Below are 25,103 nucleotides of genomic sequence, written 5' to 3' on the forward strand. Positions count from 1 at the left end.
GCCAGGTAGACCGTATGCTAAAGTGTCAATAGCCAGGTAGACCGTATGCTAAAGTGTCAATAGCCAGGTAGACCGTATGCTAAAGTGTCAATAGCCAGGTAGACCGTATGCTAAAGTGTCAATAGCCAGGTAGACCGTATGCTAAAGTGTCAATAGCCAGGTAGACTGTATGCTAAAGTGTCAATAGCCAGGTAGACCGTATGCTAAAGTGTCAATAGCCAGGTAGACCGTATGCTAAAGTGTCAATAGCCAGGTAGACCGTATGCTAAAGTGGCAGCAACAAACTTTAATAAACTGGTTCTTGGTTTACAAGCTTGAACATTATTTCTTTAACAAGAGGCATAATATAGAAATACAGCATGAAACTATTGTTATTGTTGCTGTGTGACAAATGGAATTATTTTACAAGAAAACAACTGAACACAAACAGATTAACTCACCTGCTTTATACAATCATTCAGGGCCACAACTGGCTGAAACCGTACTGAGAACATAGCAGATTTCCAGTCATCATAACCCAATTCTCTCAGTGTTGGCGTTCGCTTCGCAGGTAATTCTTCACCAAATAAAGATTTCTCTTGTTCAAGATATAAATCAGATATTGGGAAATCTAAATCTAAATATTTGTTGAATTCTGAGAGAAGATTGTTATCTTTTGATGTCGTTTTGTCTCCAAATGTACTAGTTGTTGATGCGAGGCTGATGTTGTCAAATTCTGATGCTTTTCTCCTCATTTTCTGCCGTTTCCGTCGCCGCCGATAGCCAGTCATATCAAAAGGTGCTTTCTTTTTAAGCAGGCTCCGAGACGCCATAGAGCACTTTTTCTTTTTGCGCTCACTTGGGGGTAAATACAGACTGTCAGCTTCTGACACACTGGTAGACTCAGAGTTGTCTGGGTCTAACAACAGAAGTTCTTTCATCAGCTTTGTATTGACATCATCAATACCAACAGCATCCAGAACAGGAGGAGGTATTTCATCACACAGCATTCCTTCTTGATCTTCTAGGAGTTTGTGACTCTGAGTATCTTTAATTTGCCTCTTCCGTAGTTTATGAAGGAATGATTTATATTTCTTTTCAAATTCTGAAACCTCAGCCACTTCACTCCTGCTGCTAGCAGGTGCCTGGGGCTGCTCCCTGGCTTCAATAGTAGATTCTACGGTATTTAACAATTTTGACAGAGCCTCAGACTGTAGAGCAGTTTCCTACAAAACAAAATTTGGTCATTAAGCAATTTATATCATTATATTAATGCAATTAACATTAAATAATAGATGAAGATGATTCAGAAATATTTATATGTCTATGTAACTTTTGTCAAACTAAAACTATTTTAAAATTTATAATAAACTAGCAGTATCGCCCGGCGTTGCTCGGGTTTGTAAGGGAAATAACTATATAAGCATTTTTAGAGAGTTATAGCCAAAAAATAGCAAAAAAAAAATGCATTAAAATTGGGAAAAAAAATGATGGTAAATTTTTTTTAAATCGTTGACTCATCATAGACATTTTTAGAGTTACTTCCCTTATATAATAGCGAAAAAAATGCATTAAAATGGAAAAAAATTATGGTAAATTTTTTTTTAAATCGTAGACTCATCGTAGACACACGCTAATACCCAGAAGGGCTCGATATGAATCACGACTATAAGATACCCGGTTTTGGTTAAACTGCACCGCAAAATGTGGGAGTAGTTAGGAATCTAAATCGTAGGAGACAGACACACAACTTGACTTTTATATATAAAGATGAGAAAATGACAAACAAACATTCCAATTTTAAAATATTTTCATAAAAATGTGGCTTTTATGGTCCCTTTTTTAAATTAGTTCCCAAAGATACAATCAAATCACAGAATGGATTCTAATTCATTTTGACATCTACTTCCTGTCTCCATCTTTTGGATTATGAATTTCTTCCCATATCACAAAAATGCCAAGCGTGTATTGCACCTATTAAAAAGGAGGCAAATAATTTTGAAATTTCGAAATGTTTTGGCTTTCAGGAGGACGTTAAATGAAGATGATGACTTTAGCTTTAATAATCTTTAAAAAATAATTTAGAGCAATCCCAGAATTTCCACTTTCATGAGATTACTCTTTTCTTTACTCTTTTTACTTGTTTCAGTCATTTGACTGCGGCCATGCTGGAGCACCGTCTTTAGTCGAGCAACTCGACCCCAGGACTTATTCTTTGTAAGCCCAGTACTTATTCTATCGGTCTCTTTTGCCGAACCGCTAAGTGACGGGGACGTAAACACACCAGCATCAGTTGTCAAGCAATGCTAGGGGAACAAACACAGACACACAAACATATTCACACACACTTATATATATATACATATATACGACAGGCTTCTTTCAGTTTCCGTCTACCAAATCCACTCACAAGGCATTGGTCGGCCTGGGGCTATAGCAGAAGACACTTGCCCAAGATGCCACGCAGTGGGACTGAACCCGGAACCATGTGGTTGGTTAGCAAGCTACTTACCAAACAGCCACTCCTAATTTCATCATAAAAATCCTCTGTCAGAGCTGTAAATTTTTTTTCTTTTTGGTAATGAAACAGCTAACTTCAATACTCAGTGTAATCCAGCATTCAATGATTTAGTCCAAACTTGCTGAGAATTATATGGCTGTCACATCATTTAAAATTTGTTCATTTTCATGTTATTAAAAACAACCCCCCACTCACTCAAACAGAAGGAGACATCTGATAACGTAGAACAAATGCCTATGATTATAGGTTTGCTCTGGTGGGGCTGACTGGGATCAGTCAACATACACACAGGCCTAGATAAACAGGCATTACTACACAGAACATTTAGAAGGCAACAGCAATGTACTTACTTCTGTCTGGTCTGCAACAGTTGGTAGCAGTATTGTTGTCTTTAAACCTGTTTTACCAGACAGGGCTGTGTTTTTTATTTTTGGAGTGACTCTCACCAAAGCGCCCTGAGTTGAATTTGTCAGACCACTCTTGTGTTCTTTTGATGCTTTTAGTTTAGAGTGCACAACGTCTTTTAGTTTCTTCAGATCCTCGATAGACATTTTGTTCAAAGAGTGTTTCTACAACAGGAAATATTTTTTTTTAAATACTATTTTAAAAAAAATGATCATTTCTAACAAAAGGTACAAGATCACAAATTTGTGAGTTAGAAGAGTACTGGTTCTCAGTGCTTAACAGGTAATTATTGACTCCTTAAAACAGGCGTCAAGGGACTTTTTTAAGCAATTACCCCAAAATATATTTATTTTCTCTGACATTATCCCACTGATTTGAAAGGAAGAAAATCATAGGTTCTTTGAATTCAAAAGGATCATTGACTCTATTTTATTGAATCTAATTTAAACATCCATTACACTGGACAGATGCAGTGTTGCCAGAAAGAAAATTTCTGTTGTAACAAGCAACACATTTTTTATATAATTTTACTTATGTCTAATGAGTTCTCATTACCCCCAAGAATTTCATTTTTTACCCCGGTTCACCAACCCCGCTGCCTTAGAAAAATGAAAAGCAAGGTCAAGCTCAGAGAATTAGTTTAAACAAATGCAAAGGGACTTAACAACAAATCACAAGGCATTTTAGCAGACTCTACTGATTCTGTTAGCCACCTCTTCCTCACAATGAAATAAAAATTTTGCTTTCTTACTATGAGCAGAGGTTCAAACTTTGTGTTACATTGATTACGTTGTATGACATAACTAATAGTCCCATGTTACATAAATGAAATGAAATAACTATCAGCTGTATTTCAAAGCAGGTTGCAGACTTTAATGATAATACTAGCATCAACAACAACGATGGTCAAGTAGAATTGGTTCAAAGTCAGACTTTGGTAGTTTTGACCCTGGCATACTTGAGATCAAACCCTACTCAACATTTACAGGAACGTGGACATTGAGAAATGAGAACGATGAGAATAATGGTAAGTGTGGTGTTGAGGGAAGAGGAAAAGAAGACAAAAAAATAGAAGACACATGGAGAGAAAAATAATGATGAAGGAGGCACAGGCGTGACTGTGTGGTAAGAAGTTTACTTCACTACCACAAACCACACAGCTCTAAGTTCAGCCCTGCTGCATACCATGTTGGGTGAATATGTTCTGCTTCAGTCCTGGACCAACCAAAGATTTGTGAGTGGATCTGGTAGATGGAAACTGAAAGAAGCCCATCATTGCCGGTGGCATGTAAAAAGCACCATCCAAACGTGGCCGATGCCAGCGCCACCTTGACTGGCATCCATGTCAGTGACACGTAAAAAGCACCCAATACACTCACGGAGTGGTTGGCATTAGGAAGGGCACCCAGCTGTAGAACATTGCCAGATCAGACTGGGCCTGATTCAGCCTTCTGGCTTCCCAGACCCCGGTGAAACCGTCCAACCCATGCTAGCATGGAAAACGGACGTTAAACAACGATGATGATATATATATATATATATATATATATATATATATATATATAATGTAAGTGTGTGTGTGTATTTGTGTTTCCTTATCTTGACATCATGTGACAGTTGTAAATAATTGTCACTGTCATACAAGCAGTGTTGTTCATTTCTGGTATTCCGCAAGAACATGTCTCACCATGGGCAAATATTACCTTGCTTGGAAACAGGTGAGGGTTAGCACCAGAAAGGAAATCTTATCTGACCCATGCAAGCATGGAAAAATGCATAGTAAATGATGATGATGATGATGAGGAGGAGGAAACAGAAAAGTGATGAAGAACAAGCTGAAGGTAATTATCACTGTTGTTGTTGTTATTGTTGTGCTTTAGACAGAACGAAACCTTTGAAATTAAATACAAAAGACTAAAAAATATCAAAGTAAAGATCATACCTTTGTTGATTCTTCAGGTTTTTTACTCTTTAATTTTGAAGTTAAAGACTTTTTATTTGATGAAGGTTCAAACGGTTCGTTTTCTTGGGAACTCAACAACTGCATCATCAATTCATGCATGGAATTTTCCTGTCCCTTTATGTGACCACTGGGGGAACTCTCAGCCTCCGACGAACTCTTGCTTGACTTTGGAAATATTACTGAAGTAACACTATCTGATGTTTTGCTGGAGCCTTTCTTGAACAGTTCTGATTCGAACAGATTTTTGGAGGCAGATACTGAAGCCTTCAGAAGGCTCTTCACAGAAGATTTCTTTGGCATATCAGTGTGATGTAGAGACGGCTCTTTCTTAACTGTTGGTAATCTATCTAGAAGATCCTGTACACTCTTCTCTGTTAGTTCTATGTCAGAGCTTTTCTTTTCACCGATTTTCGTTTCAGTAGTGGAACCGGCTGGTTTTTTCTTGTTTAAAGCAAATGGTATTGGCTTTCTAGTTTTAGCATTACTGCCACCACCACTATTACTACTACTACTACTATTACTAATAGCAGTAGTAGTGGTAGTGATTGTAGTAGTATTTGAAGTGTCACCAATAGAATTCATGGTGCCTGTGTTGGTAAATGCTATGCCAGAACCACCTGATATTTTATTATCACAGTTGTTTAGGTAGCTATTCCTCCAGTCCTTATTCTCAAAAAACTCGGACCCACTTGCATGCCATTCAATGTTTGCAGGTTTATTCTGGGAATTTCCTTCATACTGATTGAGATTCATGTTTAAGGCAACTTCTTCGTTATGCTTCCATGGATGTTGGTCCCCTAAGCACTGAGGATCAACTTCATTCTGCAACAAGGGTCGACTGTATGGAAGTGGATACCAATTCATCTGGTCAGTTGGTTCATTGCTGTATCCAGGCATTGGGTTTGGTTGACCCCAAATATGGCTGACGTCCATTTTAATGTCATCGGTGTAAAACTGGGGCTTGAACTGTCCATTGTTTTCCATAGAAAAACTGGGATTATCTACAGGAGGTGGGCAATGTTCTGCATCTAAAGGAATTTGATCTTGACGACATTTCATTCTTGGATCTGATCCAGATCTTTGAACTAAGACTTTCTGAGAGATATCAGGAAGAGGTGGCTGTGGCCCATATCCTAGGAATAAACTTGCTAGCATTCTACATTGCTCATTTGCAGTGTCTTGAGGAAAAACATTTTGAAGCATATGGTCCCTGTCTGATAAGCCTGGACCTAACAGAGGCGGTCGTATTCCTGGAAGCATTCGAATGTTAGGCTCGAGGTTATTTGGGACATTTTTAAAGGGGACTGGATGACGAGGTCCTTTTTTCCAATCGCTTTTCTCATCAGATTTTTTGCTAGGAGGAGGACCTTTAGTTGGATCGTAGATATAAATAGATTTTGAAAGTGATCCAGGTGTAATAGTATCTGCTTTTCGTTCGTAGGTTATCACAGCATAAGGAAGACAGTGTCGAGGGCGAGGTGCAGGCATTCCCTCATCATCATATTCATACAAGTATATCTGAAATGGTAATGAAGAGTGACATTTATTTCGGAGAAAAGTGAAGGAGCTCAAGTTATTATAAACCTCATCTTTAGAGATGAAATTTTTTTTCACAATGTATACTCTTTTACTCATTTCAGTCATTTGACTGTGGCCATGCTGGAGCACCGCCTTTAGTCAAGCAAATCGACCCCGAGACTTATTCTTTGTAAGCCCAGTACTTATTCTATCGGTCTCTTTTGCCGAACCGCTAAGTGACGGGGACGTAAACACACCAGCATCGGTTGTCAAGCAATGCTATGGGGGACAAACACAGACACACAAACACACGCATACATATATATATATATATACATATATACGACAGGCTTCTTTCAGTTTCCGTCTACCAAATCCACTCACAAGGCATTGGTCGACCCGGGGCTATAGCAGAAGACACTTGCCCAAGATGCCACGCAGTGGGATTGAACCCGGAACCATGTGGTTGGTAAACAAGCTACTTACCACACAGCCACTCCTGCGCCTAATGTATGATATTTGCACAAAAAATAAGTTTGTTTGATGTATTTAGTTTTAGCATTTCTTTTCACAATGTTGCTACCACTTGCAAGCTCCAAGTCTTTACTGATTTTTCATTAAATGACTAAAGTCTTATTCATGGGTGTGGACTTTCAGAGTACCAGACAAAGTTTTTGACTAACAATAATAATGTATGCTTACAAAATCTAATAAACAATAATTCATTTAAAAGACTCAGACATTTACAACTAAAAAGGATTAGAATAGTACAGAGACAACTACAGATTACAGCTAAGAGGGAGTTAATCTAATTAGCACATCTATTAAATATTGTCAATAACTAAATATGATTTCAGTGTTAATTCTCTCATTGTCTATACACTTTACATTAAGTAGCTATCTTTGATACTCCTACTTCTGTCTGTACTCACATTACTGTGACCTTTGGGCAAATAAATGACATGGACACACCAGTTAAAATCAGATACAGTTACACTCGTTCATACATTAAAAACGTACATTTATAAACCCAGTCTAATGTTACTCATAACCACAGATTATATCTGACGCAACGACTACTTTCCATTCCATTCAACCGTTGTTGATGCCCCATTGAATGAACAGCTCAGCATTAGACTGGTTCTAGGCCTACCTGTCCACAATGACCAATTATGGGTTATACAAGTAACTCTTGACATCAAGTTCTGACTATCACCACTTAGGAGAATTTTGAACCCAGACTAAAAAGAGCAAGGACCTTTCTGCAAGTCATCTTATGCAATATAAATAATTTTGCCAATCCACTGCCCAGCACTGGGACTTCGTTTCATCAACCCTAAACGGATGTAAAGCAAAGCTAACCTCAGCAGTGTTTTGAACTCAACAGTGCAGAGAGCCAGGACAAACATTGCATGCCATTCTATCCGATGCACTAATGATGCACTCCGTTCACTGTCTTCAATAACCAACACTCTACACTGATCATTGACACAATAATTTACAGTGTACGACTAGTCTGACAACAATTTATACTGGATATCTAGCCCAATGCTTACATCAACAGAACTTATTGCAAAATAATTTGTTCAACAGCTGTTGTCTCAAAACAATTTTCACTAGAAGTCTAGGTCTAAGCCATTATAATCATCATTTAACATCTGTCTTCCATGCTGTCATGGGTTGACAGTTTGACAAGAGATGGCAACCCAGAGGACGGTGCCAAGCTCTATTGTTTGTTTTGGCATGGTTTCTACCGCTGAACACCTTTCCTAATCCACCCCCGAAACAATTTATACTTCAGCTCCAGATCCAATCTTTTCAAAACAATTTATATGAGAGATCTAGCTTCTGACAACAAAAATTTACAAAGATCCTTTATTAAACTGAAATATTTGCGACTTTTTGTTTTTACAACCATCGTCCTATGGACAATTCATGCATCAACATGTGAAGAAAGCCAGGAAAATCCACAAACCTGTGAACGTTGCATTTGAATGATATGAATATCTGAGAGTTGAGGTGGTTGAAGTCCCACATGGCAGTCATAGTTTGGTGTGGGTTCAATACTAGACATCAGTCGTTCGTTTACAGGTTTACATTTACCCGTTAATACCTAAAATGTAATAGATGAAAAAAAAATCAACATATCAATACATATGAAAATATATGGTAACACATGTGTGATGATAGACAGGCAGATACAAAGTGTGATGGGATGAGGGAGTGGAAAGGAGAAGGGTTTCACTTATGTAAAAAAAGATTATTATAAGTTACCAACAGCATAATATCATACAGAACAGAAGATATCAACTACTTGGTGTATCATTTTATTAGGAGGTTGCCATAAACCAGTTCAAAGAAGGCTTTTATTCAAACGTTATTTCTGCTCGCAATCTAATCCGTTAATTACTGCTGTTCAACGATTAAGACGCATTGTTTTATATTAAATAAAGATAGTATCCATCTATCAACGTCATTTGACATTAAGCCGCATGTTTGTACTCAATACAAAATAAGGTAAAGGCGGCGAGCTGGCAGAAACGTTAGCACACCAGGTGAAATGCTTTATGGTATTTTGTCCACTGCTGTGTCCTGAGTTCAAATTCCGCCGAGGTCAACTTTGCCATTCATCCTTTCGGGGTCGATAAATTAAGTACCAGTTACACACTGGGGTCGATGTAATCGACTTAATCTGTTTGTCTATCCTTGTTTGTCCCCTCTATGTTTAGCCCCTTGTGGGCAATAAAGAAATAACAAAATAAGATATCGATATTTTTATCTATTATTTACCATTGTAGAAAGGAATTAATGATAGGATATTACAATTCATAACAGAGGTAGTCAACAAGATCAATTTAATCTATTGGCATCAACATTGCTATTCATCAATTGGTCCCAATGGATAGACGAAAAATAAAAGTAAAGAATAAAATGTGTAAACTTACATTAAATACAAAAAGTGCAGTTGTTAACTGATTTGAAATGGTTTCAACCGTCTGCAAACTGACATCTGCATGCTTGGACAAATACACACCAGAATTATGATCTCCTGTTAATAGATTTGAAGCGAAGTTGTGACAACAATAACAATATCAATTAAACACAGAACATGGTACCAAAAATATGCCGACCTTCCAGAATGTCAAAACATGTTGGACTTTCATGTTGGAAACTATATAATAGGTTAATGAGAGAATGGGTGGTTACACACTAAATTTCTATAGCAGCTTCAGATCCTAAGTTATTGATTTGGGAGAGAAGCTGGGTTCAGCAAGTAACAAATCTTGAAACTGTCTGTCAAGAGACTCCCCAACTCCTTTTTCTTACTTTACTCAGAATCAGGCTTCGTAATATTTAAATTTATTTCAGTTCTTCTGATTAATGCTCTGCCATGCTTGAAATATATGTATTGCTTCATTAATGATGAGCTGTGAAAAGTACAGATATGCAAATTAGGCTATTCACTAATGTGCTAGCTTAATTTATGATTGCTATATATATGACAAATGTAGAGGCGCGTGGCTTAGTGGTTAGGGTGTTGAACTCATGATCGTAAGGTTGTGGTTTCGATTCCTGGACCAGGCGATGCATTGTGTTCTTGAGCAAAACACTTCATGTCATGTTGCTCCAGTCCACTCAGCTGGCAAAAGTGAGTAATCCTGCAATGGACTGGCACCCCGTCCAGGTGGAAAATTTCTACGCCACTGAAACTGGGAAACCGACCCTTATGAGCCTGGCATGGCTCAAGAAGGAACATTTATTTATTTATATATAACAAATGAAGATTCTATGTCATTTATTGGGGGGGGGGGGAGAAGCTGGTACGTGTTGTCTGAGGAACAATCACTTTAGTAAAACTAAATATCAAAGAACATTATCTAAACTGTGTATCATAATATATTATCAACCTCAAAGAGATAAAAAGTACAATCAACTTTAGCATGATTTGAATGCAAAGTCTTGCAAGCAGCATGGTGACCTCAAGAGTTCTGGTGGCATGTAAAAAGCACCCAGTAAACATGGTAAAGTGGTTGGTATTAGGAAGGGCATCCAGCCATAAAAACTGTGCTAAAGTAGATACTGGAGCATGATACAGTCCTTGGATTCACTGGATTCTGTCAAACCATCTAATCCATTACGGAGATGTACTTGCATAGCAAGTGACCTGATCTGAGATCGTGTGCTGGAACGAAAACAATTCCAGCACAGAATTTTGTCAGTGAACAGGTCGCAGTCTCAAAGCAACGAAAATATTTTGGCAAATTAAATTTAAATGTTGAAGTGAATCTAACGGTTTTTGTGTATTTTTTAAATGGCTTATAAACACCTTCCATGCTGCAATTGTCATCTGATCCATATTAGCATGGAACGTGGACGTTAAATGATGATGATGAAGGCAAAATATGTAATGATATATATTTAACTTACCAATGATACTAAATGGCAGATTATTGGTTGTTAAACCATTTTTGGCTATCTTTGGAACATAGGAAGGGTCTCTGATCGCATAAAATGCAATTTGATCACTAAGCTCACGGTTATGTCGACCTTCTTCTTTTAATTCAGTACGCTTGCTTCTGTAAAAGTAGAATTAAATTACATTTGAGAAAAAAAGAGAAAAAACAAAAAGAAAATGTGAGTTAATGAAGAAATTTTCTTTAATAAATTTTAATTAAGAGCTTTACAGTTTCAAAATAGAAACACTACCATTATGAACCAAGAAGGTTAACAACAACAACAAAAAATTTCAACTGAGAAAACCTAGAAAGGTTTTGTTGCTCTTTATCAGTTTAACATTCTTTGATGAATGCTTTTGAAACCAACCTGCTTGCAACCATCCTTGGTTCTATGATATAAATTCCTGCTTGACTAATTTTACTAAATTTTTTACTATTTTCAAAATTACTTGAAACAAAATCTGTGTATTTAAGCAGAAAGATTAATCCCTAACCCGGCAAAGATGAGTTGTCTTCACCTAATTTGTCTTTTTCAGAGTGCGATGAGTAAACCTGTCCAAAACATATAATTTCAAAAACAGCCACAGACAATTTTATATGTCAATCAGCGGTTTTACTCTTTTACTTGTTTCAGTCATTTGACTGCGGCCATGCTGGAGCACTGCCTTTAATCGAGCCCGGGACTTATTCTTTTTGTAAGCCCAGTACTTATTCTATCGGTCACTTTTGCCGAACTGCTAAGTAACGGAGACATAAACACACCAGCATTGGTTGTCAAGCAATGCTAGGGGGACAAACACACATACGCATATATATATATACATATATACGACGGGCTTCTTTTCAGTTTCCGTCTACCAAATCCACTCACAAGGCTTTGGTCAGCCCGAGGCTATAGTAGAAGACACTTGCCCAAGGTTCCACGCAGTGGGACTGAACCCAGAACCATGTGGTTGGTAAGCAAGCTACTTACCACACAGCCACCCCTGCTTCTATTTATTTTATTTTATTTTTTCTAACAAATTATGCCCAGATGTTGAGCTGAGAAGATGACAGTGAGTATGAACCTTCTATTAGAAGCTTGGATACATCAGATGAGAGTGCAAGCTCGTCTGATAATGGCTATTCTCTCTTAAGTGAGGAGGATAGATGAATTTGGTGCTGGAAGAATGCATGCTTCTTCCACCACCATGCTTCCCATTCACTGGAAATATTGGAATATCAATTAATCAAGGCACAGCTGGTATGATTTCTTTGGATTTTTTTAGTATTTTTGGTGACAAGAAAATTATTGATCAAGTTGTGCACGAAACTATTTTATTTACATTTACTTTTGGTTATGAAAATTGAAAACAAAATAAATAAATATATATATAAAAAATGAGTTTTGAGAAGGCATGCTAAAAAAAGAGTAAAATAAATGTGTAATTCCCCATTACTTTTGATGATAAAGTTGGATAATAAAAAGCAATCAGTAAAAAATATTTTTAAAATACGGGAAGACGAGTTATCTTGTTTTTGCCAAAAAATGGCATCTTCAAAATAAAATTTCAAATAAAATATTGGAAATAGATAAAAACAAAAGTTATTTCCATAATCAGCACTAAAAATACTATAAAAAAAAGCAATAAAAAAATTCGTCTGAAATTGAAATGTTTTCTACAAAAAAAGTCACTGGAGAAGGGGTTAAACGTGCAGTTGTCTGAACAAACATATTTGTCTGGTCAAACACATGGTGATCTAAGTATATTCGTCTCACACACTTGTCTAATGAAATACATCTGTCTGATTAAACACATCAATCTAACACACGTCTGACTAAACAGACTTGTCTCTCTTGACTTTAGCACTGTTACAGCTAAGTATTTCATGAAATTATAAACAGTTATTTTACACAGAGAACTGTTTAGTGTTCTTCCAAAATACAAGAAGTACAAATTTTAGTAAAAACACAATACAGCTACGATAAAATAGAGAGGCAAATGTCTCTAACGAGCCTACAATCTTGTATAATCATTCTGATTAGATGTGTGTGTGCATGCATAAGTTCAAGTCATTATAACATGACATTACATTTCAACAGACAAATTGTCATTATGATTAAGTTGAAAGTTTTAATTTCACTAATCATCTAATACTTGATTATTTTAAAAGTTAAAACACAAAATGATTGATCTAGTGTTTTATTATGTTATATAATAAACATTAAACATATAAGCTGATGCTTTCTGAAACCTATTTCATTGTGAATATTTTTTTAATGCAAATGATTGACAGAGAAATCAAAATTTCCCTGAAGTCCTTTTGCCTTAAGTAAAATCAAATGCTTTTTTTCAGATCTATAAATAATAATAAAAGGTAAATTTTCTTTTTTTTTTTAATTTTAAAATATGTTCAAACCTATAGTCTTGTTCCAGTTCTGTATTTCGGACTGAGTGAATCGCTTGAATCTGCCAAGGCCCACAATAATTTTGGTCGAGGTAGGACCGAGTAACGTTTGCAAGTATTTCTTTTGCATCTCGGCTCTTTGGGTCAATTTCAAGCAAATTGTCTGAAACATAAAAATAGACCAACTTGTACCTGGCTGTATGTGAATATGTGTAAGTGTATGCATGTAAGTGTATACATATATACACACTCACATCTGGGTGTTCAAACAAGAGAAAAAAATACTTGATATACATAACAGACTTTCTTCCTTCAAACAAATAAATCATATACATAAAACAAAACAAGTATAAATACAAAGATGCAAACAAGAATAAAAGCTTAAAGATTTTTTTTTTGAGAACTTTATGTTCATTCAATAATAAATCTCTGAGCAAGTTATAAACAGCAGCTGCAACACATTGTGAAGTACTTTTGCCACTTAAATGTGGCTAACCCCTAAGGGTGGATGCAAGCTACAGTAACATCCACCCTTAGGGGTTAGCCAGATTTAAGTGGCAAAAATACTTCACTATGTTCATTCAGTTCTCGATCTATTAAGCCACATTGCCTTTAGCATTCAGAGCACACTGAATTTACAAATTTTGACTCCAGGGATACCAACTGAGACCATTCTTCCATGTAACAGATTAAGCTGGCATCACAACTGTGGCAAGCAACTGGTGCTCATGGAAGATTTTGTACAAATTACCAGAGTAATTCTTTTCATGCTGATTCACCTGAGACCAGTTCTGGTTCTACAATGCAAATCCTCACTTTTCTAAATCAGTCGTATTTAAATTTTAATCTTCTAACATGTAAGAATCTTTTGTTTAACAATGCTCTGGGGTCAATATAATCAACTTACTCTCTCCCCGAAATTGCTGGCTTTGTGCCAAAATATGAAAACAATACATGTGCCAAACATTTGTTTAATCCTTTCAATACTGTATTTATTTTGAGGTGCTCAGTGTTTCTTTCATTTAATTTTTAAAATATAACAAAGAATTTAGTAAAATAACTTAGTTATCATTAAGCTAGTGTTAGGAACATAAATTGTGACTAAGGTTTGGTGGAAGATTTTAATTCAAAACTTATGAAAACAAGACATTTGTACTCAGAGCCAAAGCCGGCTTCAGCCGGGTTCGTAACGAAAGGGTTAATAATAGTTATTTTACTACCTTCTTTATTATTTCTGAAAATCAACTGAAAAAGGTGTTTTTTGAGAAAAATATAGCAACAAAAGAGTTAATGATGAGCAAGCCAATTATTAAAAAAAATGTTTTAATGAATCAGATACAGCAACAAATCAATGCTTTGTGAGGTGAGTGACTCATTTAAAGCTGTTACAAAATCACATGATCAAGTATTTCATGCTTCTTACACATTACTTTATGTTTGCTGTCTAAGCACAAAGAGACAGAATCCCTTTGTTGGCAACAACTCTTTAAATTGTTACTATATTGTTTAATTTAGCTACTATACTGCTACTACAACTGACTCTAATACTAATTAGTCAGTTAGGTAACCTAGCTACTGACTATGCGATCAAAACTACTGTTTCCAGTACTGATTAAGTAACCCAGGTAACAGAACAAAGAATTATGGAGCCAAAGAGAGTCTAGGTGGTAGCTTGACCTACTAGAGATAGCAATGAAATTTGTTTCATACCAGAGCTGAGCTTATATGAAAATGCAAACAAGGATGGACATTTTGGACAAAATAGTCAAGTTGAACTATATCTGAAAAGATAGTATGGCTACAACTAGATCATAAGTCTTCTCCAATCAAGGATTAAACAATAACACAAAAATCATTCATTCATTTTATGACTGGTTTTCCATTTGAGCATGGGGTAGAGAGGAAGTTATTTGGAGCAGAATTTTACAGCTGGATGCTCTTCCTGTTGCCAACCCTTACCTGTTTTACAGATAAGAGATTATTTTTTGTATTCACAAGCAAATTAGTCATGTCAACAACAAGGATTGTAAACAGGCATGGCTGTGTGATAAGAAGCTTGCTTCTCAACCACAGGGTTCTAGGTTCAGTCCCACTGCATGGCACCTTGGGCAAGTGTGTTCTACTACAGCCTTTGGCCAATCAAAGCTTTGAGAGTGGATTTGGTACATGGAAACTGAATGAAGCCTATCATGTCTGTGTATGTGTCCTTGTGCCTGTGTTTCTCCCTATCACTGCTTGACAACTGGTGTTGGTGTGTTTATGTCCCCATTATTTAGCAGTTCGGAAAAAGAGACCAATAGAGTAAGTACTGGGCTTTAAAAAAGTTGATTAAGAAATCCTTCAAGGTGATGCCCCAGCATGGCCACAATCTAATGACTGAAACAAGTAAAAGATCATATTACTGTTTTGCTTAGGCAATGACAAACCATAAGATGTGAATATTGATGCATACACACAAACAAACATATAATGGGCTTCCATGCAGTTTCCACACAAATTCACTGATAGATTATTAGTTAAATTAAGATGCCACACATTGGGGCTGAACCGTAAACCACATGATTGCAAACCAAACCTCTTAACCACACAGCCATGCCTTTGCCTTTAATCATAATAATGACTGCTGCCAAATTGTGTCAGAATATACCAAAACATTAAACTAGTTTTCAGATTCTAAACTCAGCAACTGTAGTTGCAATATTAAGATATATATATATATATATATATATATATATATAATGAAAAGAATGCAACAGATTAAAAATTTCAGATTTTATCTTGTAAACTAACATATTTTGCCAACTTTAATCAGAACAAATTATTTATAAATATATGCATAACATTTTAAAGAATTTTTGAAATTAAACACACACAGTAACTAGAATTCCATAAAATGAATACATAAAATAAAGGTAGAATATTGGCTTCAAATTTTGGCCCAGGGCCAGCTTTTTCAGGGAAGGGATTAGACAGCTATTTCGGGAGGGATGGGGGAGCTATCCAGTTATTTTGGGGGAGGGGCTATCCAGCTATTTCGAGGGAGAGACTAGCCAGCTATTTTGAGGGAGGGGTTAAGTTGATCACATCAACCCCAGTGATCAACAGGTACTTATTTCTTCAACCTTGAAAGGATGAAAGGCAAAGTCAACCTTGGTTGAATTTGAACACAGAATGTAAAGATTTTTAAGCATTTTGCCCAGTGTGCTAAAAATTCTGTCAGCTTACTGCCTCGTAAAAGTAGGATATTAATAATATAAATAAATGCTATTTGCATATGTGTGTATTTATCAATCTCACTGTATTTACTAGACTGTCAGGTATTGTTATACACTGTTAGTCACAATGCATATCCTTTCATTGTCACAGATTTCAAATGATGCCACTTTGCTGGCCAATGTTCCCACTGAATGGAATGCTAGTCCATTACGGCATTACCCATTTATGCCAGAGTAAACTAGAGCAATGTGAAATTATATGTTTTACTCAAAAACACAATGCACCACTGGTCTGGGGATTGGAACCACAATCTTGCAATCAATATGTGCAACACCCTAACCACTATGCCATCTGCCTTCAAACACACACACACACAGCTGTGTGATAATGAAGTTCACTTCATAACAATGTGGTTTCGAGTTTTATCCCATGCATGGCACTTTGAGCAAATACCTTCAACTATAGTCTTCAAAAGAGCAATGCCTTGTAGGGAAATTGGTAAATGGAAACTGTACAGAAGCCTATTGAATGTGTGTGTGTGTGTGTATGCATATGTGTGAACGTTTATTTCCATGTGTCTTTGCAATTTATTGTTTGGGCAACAGCAATGTTATATCAACACATGTAAACAATATACCATTGGGCAGTTTTGGCATGTGAGGCTCATATTGAGACGGAGGTGGGGAGCATGTAAAAACGAAATTAAGAATGAAACAAGGCACACAAAAATAATTAAACAAAATCTTTGTATGTTTACCTTTTGTAGCTTGACGTTTTAACTTTGGTATGTTAAAATTAAAGGTCTGTGAGGTTTCCATTTTACAAAATTATCTACAAAATAAAAAAAAAGCATGTTAAGAACATTTCAGAACACTAAGATGTTTGGCAATTTGCTGTACTCAAAATCATCACAGTAAAAAAAAAAAGGCCCTAAAAACACTTTGTTTCTGCTGGGCCCTACACCTGCACTCATTCTACCCTTTCAAGCATCTCCCATTTCCCCTAACACCCATCCCATCTTAGCATGTATCACCCTCCCCCCATTCTTTGTGAACCTATTCCATCCCTCATTCTCATTTCACCCCCAGACTATTTTCAAGGCTCATCTTTCTATGTCTCTAGCTATTTCTCCTTCTCTACTATACTTCCCCCTAACACAGCTCATATCTGCTATTCTTCTCAATGTCCTCTTGTATCTACCACCACACCCTACTCACTATAGCCACCCTTAACTACTACTCCTACACCATGCTCATCACCCTCTGCTTCCTTATCATCCCAGGTCCACTTCTATCAATCTCATCTTACCCTCTCTCTTCACCCCACCACCACCTTACTGATATTTCCCATTAAGCCACAACTCTACTTCTGTTAGGCACTCACTATGTTCACCTCTACCCCCATCTTTAACCATTTGTCACTCACCCCTTGCAATCTTATAACTACCCCTCCCTTCCCTATCCACAGTCCATAACCTCCCTTATGCTCACCTCCTTGTTACTGGAGGGTTTGCTCTGGCACCCCCAATGCTGCCAACTTATCTTCTTTCCACCTACCTTTAGACACTTGTGCTTTTCCTTCAATCACACTTTAGCCTTTTAACATTCAAATTACTCCATCAAATTACTCCATTTATTCACATTGTTTTCAATTAATTATGTATTATCTCATAGCTTTGAGATTTCAATAATGTGAATGCATATATTTAGAATGGAGGCGCAATGGCCCAGTGGTTAGGGCAGCGAACTCGCAGTCGGAGAATCGTGGTTTCGATTCCCAGACCGGGCATTATGTGTGTTTATTGAGCGAAAACACCTAAAAGCTCCATGAGGCTCCAGCATGGGGTGGTGGTGACCCCTGTTGTACTCTTTTGCCACAACCTTCTCTCACTCTCTCTTCCTGTTTCTTGAGTAACGCTGCGATGGACTGGTGTCCCATCCAGCTGGGGGGGGGGGGACATACACCACAGAAACCAGGAAACTGGTCCCATGACTAGGCTTGAAAAGGGCGAAAAAAAAAAGAAGATATATTTAGAATGACATTACAGGGTGGGTGTGAGAGGCCAGATCTGACTAGTTTGAACATGAAACAAGTAGAATATTTTGGCTGGATATGGCCCGTTTAAATGCTAATAGGTTAACCTCCCAAGAGCTGTCACAAAGCTACCTCTCTTCCTCTCAAATACTGCCCCACTTAATTAACTCATTAGCATTTGTCTGGCCTAAATATTCTATCTGTTTTATGATCAAACCGGTTAGATCCAGCCTCTTGCACCTGGTTGGCAATGTCATTCTAAAAATAAACAATTACATCATTGAAATCTCAAAGCTATGAGACAACATGCGATATCTTTAAAAGAATCCAAATTAATAAGCATTACAGTCGACATTTCAGAAGGCTGCAGGTTTCCAATCTCTACCTTCAACCATAGATCTATTTTATCAGTTTTGACTTGGTAGTTAAACACCAACTATTCTTATGAATACAAGCAAATAAGGGAGGCCTGAATGCTATCATTCAACTGGTTAGAATAAGCAATTTAATTTCCCTTCATTCATAACCTATTGTCTTCAAAAATGGAAAACTCTGAAGAATGTGGTATATACATTCCCTTAACAAAAACAAAAAAAAAAAGACAGGACAGTTATGGTTGGAACATAGTTGATTGTAAGTCTGGTGAGGAGCTAAATAACAACAATAAAACTCATATTAAAGCATAGTTTCTTGGTCTGTGAGAATAGCAGTCAAATCACCCTCAAATCACATTCTATCATGTTAAAATGGGAAGAGCACGTCAGATAAAATTAGTCCTAGATGTCATAGACTTGTGAATGCTTCTGTCGTAGACAACGGATGAAGATTCTGTCGTTTCTTGCTGAACAAGCGGCAGAGATGATTTGTTTATCGTGATCTAATATTTGTGCTAGCTTGAAATTAAGACATCAAGGCTAGAATGCCTTTATTCGTAAGTCTGCTAGATCAGAGATGACAGAGCTACACAACAACTGCCGCAATCCTATAAAGTCTAAAGTGGAAAAGTGGATGTAAATAATAATAAATATAAATGAATAAATAAAATGCTAAAGTATTTCATAATTGAGAGGCTGGTCATATGAAGGACAATCCTTCATTGTAAACATTCATTCCTGCAATATGCTAGCACCATCTGAAATCTGAAATAACAACAGAGCCCCTTTGTGGTCTCTCAACTTGCAGGAAACAGCATCCAAATGTGACTCATACGATATCAAGGCACCTAAGACCACCCCTGAGTCTATGATACAAACTTCTTGTTCCAAAGTGACCTAAATTAAAACCACCCCGTCAAAATTTCATATTAATTTATGCCCCAAACACCAGCTTTAATGATGGTAAAGTTATTTCACTAAACTCTCCATTATTTTCAAACTTATAACACAGCTAAGATATATCATATGGAAGAAAAAAAAAAGAGAAAAGAAAAAAGAAAAAAAACACATTTAAGCAAAGATTTACTCACAAAGGGCTGACCTGGAGTTAAACAGCAACAGCAACCTCTGAAATTCTTGCCAATTAGAAGGCTTGTCAACCCATTGGGCATGGACTAAACCCTGTGTCCTGTTGTGTCAATCCTTATAAAAAACAGTGTTCTGTCTCATTTTAGTCTAGATACATACTGAAGACTATAGACAGCCAAGATCTTCACTGGCAACTCAAATGATTGATTCAATGACTTACAGGATTATTGTTTAGTTCTAAATGAGGTCCGATTCAGCAGATCTTTGACCAAGAGTATTCCTGCTTTGATCATCCTGTCTTTTTAAGAAGCATCTAATCTATCTTATTCCTATCTTTTCCTAATGCTGGTAGGATGTGATTTGAAGGATGTTTGCCAACTATTTTGATCAGGTCAAATGAGTAATTATTTAGAAGCTTCTTTGTTATGTTGAGACGGTTACAGAATATTACTACATAGATGGTGTCATTCAAGTTGATAACAGTCAATATGATGAATTTATAATAGTTGGCGTCAATGGTAAAATCTACTCTAAACAATTGCATATCCAAACATAGATAAAAAATATATGCATAAATAAATTTATGCACCAACTTGTCTAGACCAGGTTTACATGCAATATGAGCTAAAATGCAAAATCCTTGACTTAATAGGTTTGTTAGTATGGATACAAAAAGCTGCAATAGAATATTTAAAATTTAATCAGTCACTCTAATTAAAAAGAGTATTGCAACAGAAAAGTTATTTTAATGAAGTGAGGTTATTAAGTTTGGTGAATAAAAAAGTTCAGAATATGTGATGTAGTTCAACTAAAAACATGTCTAATATACAAAGGCTAACTGTTCCCTGAGTATCAATGTGTGTAAAATAAAATTTTTTAAAATTCTTCAGAGTAAAATTTTACTAATTAAGAACACATAAAAATATCACTGAGTCAACCAGACTATTGGATGTTTTAATACACCTCTGGTTTTAATACACACTTTCTCACACTGTTATAGCTTTCGAATGATGCCACCCAGCTGGATGGATGGACAGGTCATCATCCACCCTGAACAGAACACCAGTCTGTTGCAAGGTTGCCCATTTGCAGTTGAGTGGACTGGAGCAACATGAAACAAAGTGTTTTGCTCAAGAACACAATGCACTGAACGTCTGGGAATTGAAACCATGATCTTGTGATCTCAAGTGCAACATCCTAACCACTAGATCATGCATCTTGACAGATGAAGATATAACTGCTGATTGGTTGGTGTATTGAGATTTCACCTGTGGTATAAAGCAAAGTGCATGAAATCATGTGGTGGTCAATTTGTTACAAGGAGGAATAAATTCCATCTTTTGCATGAGATAGTCCAAGATGGCCCTCATCGCTTTGATGGATGAATATGGATCCTTATATAAATATATCTCAACCAAAACAAAGTACATGTTCAAATCATGCAAGCCAGTCAATGTATCATCTCAGCTTAGACTTCTTGACCATTGGACATTATGTCAGCCCCCACTGCCGGCCCAATGGTTTCCCTTCATGGCAGAATTAATAGTCAGGACTATTTTATCTCATCAAATTCATCCTATGTTTGTGAAACTCTTCCCGGAGGGAAACGCAATCTTTCAGGATGATAATGTGCCAATTCTCACAGCTAAAGTTGTTTGTTACTGAATGGCACGAGGAACATTCTAGTGAAGTTGAACATCTTATCTGGCCACCACAGTCCCCAGATCTCAATATTATTGAACATTTATGGTGCATATTAGAAAAACAAGTAAGGAGTTGATATCCTCCACCATCATCACTACAAAAAGTGGAGACTGTTTTAGCTGAAGAATGGACAAAAATTCCTTTGGAAACAATTCAAGCTTTGTACGAGTCCATACCTCATAGAATTCAAGCTGTAATTACTGCCAAAGATGGTCCTACCCCATATTAAATTTGTTTGAGATTTTAAGGTGTTTCCATTATTTTGTCCAACCCCTGTGTGTATATATATATATATATATATATATACACACACACACACATGCGTGTATGTATGTGTGTGTGTGTGTTTATATGTGGCCTTGGCTTGACATCATGTGTTGGTTGCAAATGAGCACCTGTTTTGCAAGTAATAGTTTGATTCCAGTCCTTTATGTGAAAAAAAAAATTAAAATAACTGGTCGTGGGAAAATATTACCTAGCTTGGGAACTCTAATGAATGATACAACTAAATGCACTATAAAACAATTTTGTCTGGAACGCTAGTAATTGTACTATCCACTGCATTAACATTTGAAACAAAGAGCAGCAATGGTTTTGTGTCATTGAAATAATAGATGAAATAAGTAGCAGGAAGGAGAGAGCAAATGCGCTCACTGACACATACTCAACCCACAAACAATAGCAGCAAGAAATTTTGTACACACCCCCACTGGATATCTAAGCACCAATACCACCTATGAAAAAAGCAACATCACACATGCTTGATGTCCACACACCAATATTAACTATACTTGATATCCAACCAGCAATACCATTCGTATGGATATCAAAACAGCAATATCACACATTCACAATATCCAGTCGTTAACATGACCAATATATGATATCCAGGCAGCAACGCCACTCATACTGGATGTCAGAAAAGCAATACTATTCATACTGGATATCCAAAATGCGACAGTAACAAAAGTGAGTGTTTCACAGCAATATCACCTCCCTTCATATTTGATTATCAAGTTTTTTTATCCAGCAAGGTCTACGAAAGTTAAAAAAGAGTTTTGGAAATTTTACAGAAATTATATTTGTGGTTGGTATGAGAAAGAGCATTCAGCCATAGAAATTCTTTTCTACTCTAGGCAGAAGGCCCAAAATTTTTGGGGGAAGTGTGTGTGTGGAGGGGGGGGGGGGGCAGTTGATTAGATTGACTCCAGTGTGCAACTGGTACTTAATTTATCAACCCTGAAAGGATGAAAAGCAAAATCAACCTTGGCGGAATTTGAACTCAGAGCATAAAGACAGACGAAATACTGCTAAGCATTTCATCCAGCGTGTTAACGTTTCTGCCAGCTCACTGCCTTAGAAATTGAACCCAAAAATGAAACATTTGCATGACATGCAGTTTTCTGACCTGTCTAGGTGAGCAGTACCTACTGAAAATGGGTTGATTCCAACCATGGCCACTTGGTCAAGCCATACCAGCATGGCAAGCAGACATAAACAATAATTCTTTCTACTTTGGGCTCAGGGCCTGAAATTTTGTAGGGAAGAAGCTAGTTCATTTACATTGACCCCAGTGCTTCACTGGGACTTATTTCATTGACCCTGAAAGAATGAGGAACAAAGCTGACCTCAGTGGCATTTGAATTCCAAACGCCAAGCACAAAGAAATGTTGCTAAGCGTTTTGTCCAGCGTGGCAACAGTTCTGACAGCTTGCCACCTTGGACACAAATAATGATAATGATGATTATTATCATTGTTTAATGTCTGCCTTCCATTGGTTTCAAATTTTGACACGAAGCCAGCAATTTTGGAGGATGGGGTAAATCAATTACATTGACCTCAATACTCAACTGGTACTTATTTTACTGACCCTGAAAGGATGAATGGCAAAAATAACCCCTGGCTGAATTAGAACTCAGAATGTAAAGATGGACAAAATGCCACAAAACATTTTGCCAGCTTGCTGCTTTGGATGTAAACAATGATAAAGATATTGCTAGGAACATGACACAAATTCAAGGACTCAATCTCCAATGATGTGATAGTGCTTAATTATTATCAAAATCTTCACTAATAACAAATAATTGAGCAAGAAGTAAAGATAATAGACAAATTATCATCATTTGCTAAGTAATTAATATTAGGCTAGGTTATTATAATGACAGTTGGCCAATATATATATATATATATACAGCTGCATAAGAGACTAAACCTAATACTGGTGGCTATGTCCACATGACTACCATCATTTACAAAGTAGTTAATGATAGGGGTGTTTTAATGACAGATGATGAATATAGGCACAGTCACGGCTGTGTGGGTAAGAAGCTTGACACCCAACCATATGGCCTTGGGTTCAGTCCTATAAACATTGACAACCGATGTTGGTATGTTTATGTCCCTGTAACTTAGTGTTTCAGCAAAAGAGACTGACAGAATAAGTACCAGGCTTTAAAAAAATGAAAGTACTGGGGTTGATTTATTCAACTAAAATTCCTCAAGGTGGTGCCCCAGCATGGCAACAATCCAATGACTGAAACAGGTAAAAGATAAAAAGCGATTTTATTTGCAGACTTGAAATTTTGTCAGCAGCTGTATAAATACCAAGGATTCACTATTATGAATTTTTAATTAAGTTATGGATATATACATATATATATGTAGGTGTTGTATTATTCATAATATTTTGAACAGCGTTTGGAAGGTCTTTATCACTTTTGTTATCAATATAACCTACTTCACCAGACAAAAATTCAGAAACATGTTTATCTGAATCAACCAAAGACAAGTCAGTTATTTTCTCTTTTTTTTTTTTTTGCCTTTTACATTTTGTAAGTCTTCGAGTGTAATTACCTCATGTTAGAATTGCTACCTGATGAAACCATATCGTTAATTACAAAGATATCAATCTCCACTTCGAATGTTGAGAAAAAAAAAAAAAAAAAAAAAAAAAGAGTAAAAAAGTAAATAAAAAAATACCTAACCAAGCACTGTTGATAATATTGTATTTACAATTGTATTTGGATGGAAATGGTTTCATTTTGCATTATCTCATAGCTTTGAGATTTCAATGTTGTGATTTGCTATTTTTAGAATGATATTGTTGGGTAGGTGTGAGAGGCTGAATCAGACCAGTTTGAATGCAGGTACAATATTTGGGATGGATGTCTGGTTTATATGCTAAAAGGTTAAAGGTTAAGCTTACACAGTCGTAGTTTTTGTATATTATAAGACAATGAAATAAGTACAAGACAAAACTTACAAAATTTTTTTTTTAAAAAGTATGTTTTTCTCAAAAGGTTATAAAGTAAAAACAATATGAAATAAATAAACTACAGACATGCTACAAACAATAAACAAGATATCTTAGTTTGCCAGTTCGAAACTCTTAACTACCTCAAAGTTTCTGAAACCAAAAGATTGAACACCAAAAAGCAACTTAACAAACCATCAT

General features: G+C 36.4%; 1 protein-coding gene across 1 annotated transcript in view; it reads right to left on the reverse strand.

Moving 5' to 3' along the window:
- LOC115224504 overlaps positions 1 to 25,103 on the reverse strand; it is a 69,925-nt gene that overhangs the window by 12,753 nt on the left and 32,069 nt on the right. Inside the window, exons 2-9 of the mRNA XM_029795414.2 lie at positions 17,205 to 17,278; positions 13,244 to 13,394; positions 10,815 to 10,963; positions 9,332 to 9,435; positions 8,362 to 8,499; positions 4,848 to 6,386; positions 2,851 to 3,069; positions 441 to 1,205 (exon numbers count right to left, since the gene is read on the reverse strand). Coding sequence (XP_029651274.1) covers positions 441 to 1,205; positions 2,851 to 3,069; positions 4,848 to 6,386; positions 8,362 to 8,499; positions 9,332 to 9,435; positions 10,815 to 10,963; positions 13,244 to 13,394; positions 17,205 to 17,265 — 3,126 coding nt within the window. The 5' untranslated portion in view covers positions 17,266 to 17,278. The remainder of the gene's footprint in view (positions 1 to 440; positions 1,206 to 2,850; positions 3,070 to 4,847; positions 6,387 to 8,361; positions 8,500 to 9,331; positions 9,436 to 10,814; positions 10,964 to 13,243; positions 13,395 to 17,204; positions 17,279 to 25,103) is intronic.

The sequence above is a fragment of the Octopus sinensis genome, linkage group LG25 (assembly GCF_006345805.1).
Source record: "Octopus sinensis linkage group LG25, ASM634580v1, whole genome shotgun sequence".
Lineage (NCBI taxonomy): Eukaryota > Metazoa > Mollusca > Cephalopoda > Octopoda > Octopodidae > Octopus > Octopus sinensis.